Genomic DNA, 6,807 nt, shown 5'->3' with positions numbered 1-6,807 from the left:
TTAATATTAACAATTACCTTAAGAATATCCATTAACAAGACCAATATTATAAACACCTAGGAGGGCTGCTTTAAACCATCTATCTTTGCTGATTCAGTGTCTGAGATGTCCCACCTTGTGCTAGAATAAGTGACAATAACGTGTTGAAAATTGGTTCTAGCAAAAAAGCTCAGGAACTTGTCAATTTCCAAACTGTGTATTTCATACAAATTTCTTTCTTGATTTGTGGGTTAGTAGTGGTCCCAGTGCCATTTTTATTGGCTTCTTGTGTTAATTTCTTAGGGTATGGACAAAGACTTTTAGAATTAGTTGTCACTTGTGATTTGTGATAATGTTCATGTCTCTAATTAAGTCAGTCATCCAATTTACTAGTAGCAGTCTCCGTTGATTTTTTAGTCCTCAGTGGAATTAAAAAAAGTTTCTATTCTTCAATCTTGATTGAAAGTAATTGACATTCTTGTATTAAGTAATTTAAGTGTACAATACAGTTGATCCTCACTGGTCAAAACCAAGCTGTACTTTGTAGAAGCTTGGCCATTACATCCTTATTATACTTAATTAAACAATTAATGATGACAAAATAAATAAATAATAAAGTATATGTGAAAGAACAAGGTCACAAACAGCTAGCTATAGCCTATATATACATAAGAAGCTCCTCAAGTGAAGCCACCATTGTAAGGTACTCCCGTTGGAGGCAACCAATCATCAGCCAGCAAGAAGTTAGCCACAGTGAAATTAGCAGCTTCCGTATCATTATTAATCACATGGTAAGTAGGCCATGAAACTCTGTTTGTAGTGTTTGATCCAGGTCCCGTGTTATCATACTCGGCATAATACAATGTGCTTAGTGCAAAATCTCCACTCCAAGCAATCCAACCAGCAGGGTTTATCAAACCATCCAGGAAAGTTTCCATGTAAACTGTCCTAGAGAAATTCTTCCATGGCCTTCCTAGGTATGTCTGAAAAGTAATATTGCTCGAAGCCAACTCATCGGCAGCTCTAATAGAACAATTTTGAATCGAGGTACCCGTGTTTTGATTCGGATCGCTTCGACCTTGTGCTGTGATGACATTGTATTGTCCACTCATTGGCAATCGTGGGTATATGTTACAATTTTGGAAAATAGCCGCAGCATTGCCAAATATGAAATCTACGGTGCCATATATGTCACACTCTCTATAGAATTGCCTGAGAGAATGTGTATATAAGGTGTCTTGATAGGCTTCAAAGCTGCAGCTATAAAATGTGGACAAATCAGCTCCATTTCGAACTGCTACTGCTTGGTGCTTAATTGCCCCAGCAGTATTGCGAAAAGTTATGTTTACTGCCACAAACCCTGTTGCCACCACAGCTGCAATATGAATATCAAAATCCATTAGATCATGCCTAAGTTAAAAAAAAAAACCGCTTATTGTAAAAGTTGTCTACTACTTTTTTTTTCTTTTTTTTTTTGAGAATTAAGTTGTCTACTACTTGCTTCTTGTTGTTGGCTCTTGTTTTATTTATTTTTAATCTGCCCCTCCCTCCTTTGTTTGAAAAGTAATATTTTTTTATTAATTTATTTGAATTTGATTTAAATAATGTAATTCCAAATTTTGTTTTTACTCATATATTAAATATTACTATCTTATAAGGTTATGTTTTCTTAAGGGAATGCCATAACTTGTACAATAAGAGTGCGAAACGCGCTTCCCAAACGCACATTTGTGTTTTTGTAACTTTTTTTTTTTTTTCAAAAGCTGGAACTTTTGACTTTTTCCCCTTGTACAGTGTGTTTGTGTACTGTTTACGGACCCACAAACATCACTTTTCAACAATTTTTCATTAAAAATGAATCCAACAGTACTATTCACACATTTAAATATAATAAGTTTGGTATTGCTAAAAAAATTTCGTAATTATTAAAATGATTTGTTGATTACAATCGCGTAAAATAATAGCATCTTTAATGAATTATGTGAAAATTATATGAATTATATGAAAATGATGTTATATTAAATATAACTTGTCTTATCAACAAATTTTTATTTTTAATTTAAAAGTCAATATTTTCCTAACTCCTAACTATGACCATATTATATACTTACACATAGAACATATTTGTCAAAGAAAAAAAAAAACGAACATATATATTATATTCGAATGGCATACCAAATTATCGAAAATTGAGCCGTTTAGTTGACTTTGCAGCTTAGAATTTAAATGCGTAATAATAGTTCTTACCAAATGTTGCAGAATTGAAGGTTGTGTTGTCGTCCACGAAGCTGCGGTTGCCTGTGATAATTGTCTGATTGATACCATCTCCTATCATCATCAAGTTCCTCTTGTTCTTGGCAATGTACACGTACTCTTCATACACACCAGCCGTGACATAGATCAAGAAGTGCCCATTAGTCAGGGCAGAATTGTTTGGAGATGAAGAAATAGCATCATTGATGGTGGTGAAGTTTCCACTTCCATCTTGACTCACAGTCACGATGTCAGACACCGCAACCACCTCATCAACACCCTGTGACTGAATTAGCTTTCTCCGACTAACTGACTCGTATATTTCTTGTGTCTTGCTTGACATCTCTAAGGGTAAGCGTCCATTTCGGAAACCAAGTTGTCTCTTAATAGGTTTCCATGTTGTGTTCTGCTTTTTCTTAGGCACCCACCCCTTGGTGAAAAGAGCCAGAGAGACACTGTATAGTTTAGTGTCATTTGAAAGTGGGAGAGTGAGGCCTTTCCTTACGCTCCAAGCTGAAGCTGTGACTTGTAGGCCATCCAGACAAGTTTGCTCATTGGTTAGAATAGCACTAAGCAAGGTTTGGATGTCCTCAGCTTTTGCACTAGAAAGAGTTTTACTAGTGTTGTTCACAGTTTGGAATGAGCTCAAAAGGAAATCCATGTTGAGTTCAGCTAGTTGCCTGCAATCTTCGAGGGCTTGAATTGCTGAATTTGTTAAAGTGGAGCTTTGCTTTAGATACTTGTCTATCATTGACAAAAACTTGCGGGATTGAGACAAAGATTTTCGGACCGTGTACCTGCCATAGTCATAGACATTGGCGGTTTGGTTAGGGAGCACTGTTTTGCAAAAGTGAGGATCTGGGGTGGACTTGCAAATGGTTCCTGGTGAGACTGGGCTGGTTGAATTGCTCTTTGAATCAGCAAAAGATAGAGAGGCAAACGGGGCAAGGAAAACGAAACATGAAAATGTAAAGAAAGTGAAGACCTTTGAAGCCATTGAGGTTTCAAAAAGAGAGAGTTCAAAAAATATATGTGATGTGGAGATGGAATTCACTCAATACATTAGGCTTAATTTATAGGGAAAGGGAGAGAGCTTGATGAGATTAAAAAATGGTAAAGAGACAGAGATTTAATTTACATGGGGATATTTGAATATCTGAAGTCAACGTTTATGATTTTTCCGCAGCGCGTTGGTCTTGGGCTTGACGTTAATCAACTTAATCTATTGGTTGCCATGAAGAATGAGGCAGCAAGCTGTAATCCAAATGTTAATTAATTAGTGAATCTAATGGAACTTAAACTAATCACAAATCTAACGTATGTGTTATCTTTTGTCAAACATGGGGTAGGAGCCAGTCATATTGGTGACAAATCCAAATACAATCTGCCTATTAAAACATGAGCAGTTCTAATACAACAAATTATTTTACATTTTTTTTTGTTATAATTTTAACGTAGTTGATTGTCAGTGGTTAATCATCATTTAACATGAATGTATTATTTTTTTTTTCATTAATCACACTCTGTTTCGTTATAATTATAATAAAAAATTGTGAAAAATTATTTGTTCACATGTACTTTTCCTAAAAAGAGAGATGATTTTTGACCTATCCACATTCTTGGATATCGTTTACCTAAGACGAAAAAAAATCGTTTTCGCTAAATAGCTTTCCAACAACTTCGTCCTCCTCTTTGTCAAACTTTAATTTTCAACGTCTTGTCATGTTGGTTTAAGGGCACCTTGACATGCAATAGTCTTTGAGAAGAGCCAAAATCATGCCGTCTAGACTCGAGTAAAGAGTAAGAAATTTGTTAGCTCTCCATTGAGAGGTGAAAGGACATGTACACAAAACTCAAAACCCGTTCATCATCGTACCAACGGTGTGACAACCCATAATTAAAAGTGAACATAAATCATCGTTATAATGGGTTTAGTACACTAGACTCAAATTATGTGATAATTAAGAACTCAAAACAAAGGGTCAGCAAGCAAATGAGACAAAGATTTAGGTTATGTTTGATAACTATTTTTATCTTTTGTTTTCAAAATTTTTTTTTTGAGAATATATAAAAAAAAAAAAATTGTATTTTCGAAATCAAAAATATGTTTGGTTAGTTGAAAAAACTCTAATGCTAACTCATTAAATGAGATAGATTCATTAAATTAAATGTGTGTTTTCATTGACTTTTGAAAATTAAAAATTAAAAACAGCATTGTACATCTTTTTAGTTTCTTTCACAAATTGAATTTTTATAATAGTTTTTGTTTTCTGTTTATTTTGGACTGAGAAACAAGATTTTTAGTCTCAAAAATAAAAAATTAGTTTAGAAAATAGAAAATAAAAAAAAAATTAATTACCAAACATGTCCTTACTTTCTCAACGGCTCAAGTTTAACTTACACAGGACTGGCCTAAAGCTCCAAATAGAAATAGAAAGGAGGTCCCAAAATTTCAAAAAAGTAGGGGTAGGTAGGAAAAAAAAAAGTTGAAGATGAATTTAAAATAATTTTGGCACATCTTTGTAACTAAAGAACAAAAATTCTGGTATATTTTGTTAGAAATTAGTACTACAAAAAATTCTTTCTTCTAGACAAAATCAATTGTCCCAAAAATAATATCATTATCCTTTAGATAAACCAAAATTCAAACAAGATAAACAATAAAATTCGGTCAAAGAAATTTACCACAAAACAATCACAAATCACAACAAATAAAAAATATCAAATTCCTAAAATTATTACCGTTTTTATTTCTCATTCCTGCTCTCTGCCTCTTTCTCTCAAGTCTCAGCTCTTGCTCCCAGCGTTTCTCATTCTCTCTCTACTGGCTTCCTCCGATCTAAATCAATAATCATACAATCACATCTGAAGACTCTGATCTGAACTGAGGTATAGTTTTGTTCTCTTTCTTTTGATTATGCAGATGCGTTTTGACTTTTTGTTCACTTTCCTTCTGTTACTGCTTCTTATCTGTCGGCTATTGCTGGCTGGGGGCCGCTGGGCCTACTTCTAGATTCTATTTAGGTCGGCCGCTGGGCCTTGAAGACTTGAAGTAGTTTTTTTTTTTTTAAGCTTGCGTTTGTTTTTTATTTATTTATTAATTATTATTATTATTATTTGGTTATAGGTGATACTTCCGTAATAGGGTATGTTTTGGCTGGGCTTGGTTTATTCTTGTCTGGCTAGGCTTGGTTTTTTTTTTTTTTTTTTTTTTAATTTTAATCTTGCGTTTTTATATATGTATATTTTAGTTATAGGTAATATAAATATAATGAGTAAGTCTTTATTTTATGCAAATGTTATTATTCGGTGAAATTACAATAATACTTTTTATATACATTAGGTTCGATTACTCTATACTTGAAAATTATTTTTTATTTTAGTCTCTATAAATGTATTGTTTGATTAGAAATTTCTATTATAAAATATATGTCTGGATATGAAAAACTTAAAAAAATAAAAAATAAAAAAAAAAGAAAAAGAAAAATTAATTGAGTCTCAAAAATGATTAATGGATAAATTTGTTATTAGTAATAAACAAAATACAATACAAAATTTAGATGAAAATGTCACAAATGAGCAAGAAATTAACCAAAAAAAGTTAGAAGATAATGAAACGATACAATTACAAGATAACAATGATGTTCAATTTTGCAATACAACAAATCTTGATAATGACCTTTAAAAGAATTTAGAACATAAATTTTTTTTTTTTAAACTCTATTTTAGTTTTTGCCTTAAACCCCAAAATGTTTAGGGTCGGCCCTAAACTTACAGTGATTGTAACACTCTTGGTGATTAATGGCCAATCATGACTTCATCAATAGTTGTTTGTGAATTGTGTGTTGTCTTCCGTTGATAACAAAAAAGTTAAGGGTACTTATTATTAATGCTATTTTTATCAATAGTAATTAAAAAAATGATCATATTAACGAACACCCTTAAAAAAATTATTAATAAACTATTTTAAAAAAATTTATATAATTTTTATAGAAAATTGAAAAAATTGTTAAAATATTAAAACTTTTTTTTCATTTTTCATAAATTTTTTTAAAAAAATTGTTCACTAACAAAACGCTCTTAGAGCATTAAGTAACACTTCCCTTAAAAATAAAAAAAAATAGAAAAATAAAAGCTACTTTTGTTTAGTAAAGAATTGATATTTTTTCGTTAATCAGAAAAAGAAAAAGAATTGATTTGGTATACATTTCTCATATCTTTCTGACAACAAAGGGTCTGTTTAGTATATAAATTTAAATACATGTTTTTAGTTTTTAAACAATATTACACGTATTTTTACATACTTTTTTACCTATACATATTTTTAAAAAAACTGAAAACTGTTATTTAAACATACGTACCAAACCGTGCAAACTATTTAGAATTTATATACACTTCTAGTTAGTCCAATTGATGTGACCGATTACTTTTTTTTTTCTTTTTTCTTTTTAACATAAAGATGTGACCCACTGCACTTGTCAAACAGATTAAGGTGGACTACTAATTTTGTACTTAGTTATGCTTTTCCACCGGTCTCATGTGGTGGGCTCTGTCCCGTGAGATTGGTGTTATGGA

General features: G+C 31.8%; 1 protein-coding gene across 2 annotated transcripts; it reads right to left on the bottom strand.

Moving 5' to 3' along the window:
* Window positions 1-442: 442 nt before the first annotated feature.
* Window positions 443-5,179, bottom strand: LOC115970916 (probable pectinesterase/pectinesterase inhibitor 7). Of its 2 annotated transcripts, XM_031090541.1 has the most exons (4): window positions 4,975-5,179; window positions 3,867-4,015; window positions 2,227-3,486; window positions 443-1,354 (listed from the first exon to the last, which is right to left on the bottom strand). In XM_031090541.1, exons 3-4 carry the CDS (start codon window positions 3,227-3,229, stop codon window positions 660-662), a joined length of 1,698 nt encoding a protein of 565 aa, XP_030946401.1. In that variant the 5' UTR covers window positions 3,230-3,486; window positions 3,867-4,015; window positions 4,975-5,179; the 3' UTR covers window positions 443-659. The 2 variants fall into 2 exon arrangements, with proteins under 2 accessions (XP_030946401.1, XP_030946400.1); XM_031090540.1 differs by lacking the exon at window positions 3,867-4,015.
* Between the last annotated feature and the right edge of the window lie 1,628 nt (window positions 5,180-6,807).

Source organism: Quercus lobata, chromosome 12 (genome assembly GCF_001633185.2).
Source record: "Quercus lobata isolate SW786 chromosome 12, ValleyOak3.0 Primary Assembly, whole genome shotgun sequence".
NCBI classification, from domain to species: Eukaryota; Viridiplantae; Streptophyta; class Magnoliopsida; order Fagales; family Fagaceae; genus Quercus; species Quercus lobata.
This window is presented reverse-complemented; position numbering and strand designations above follow the sequence as displayed.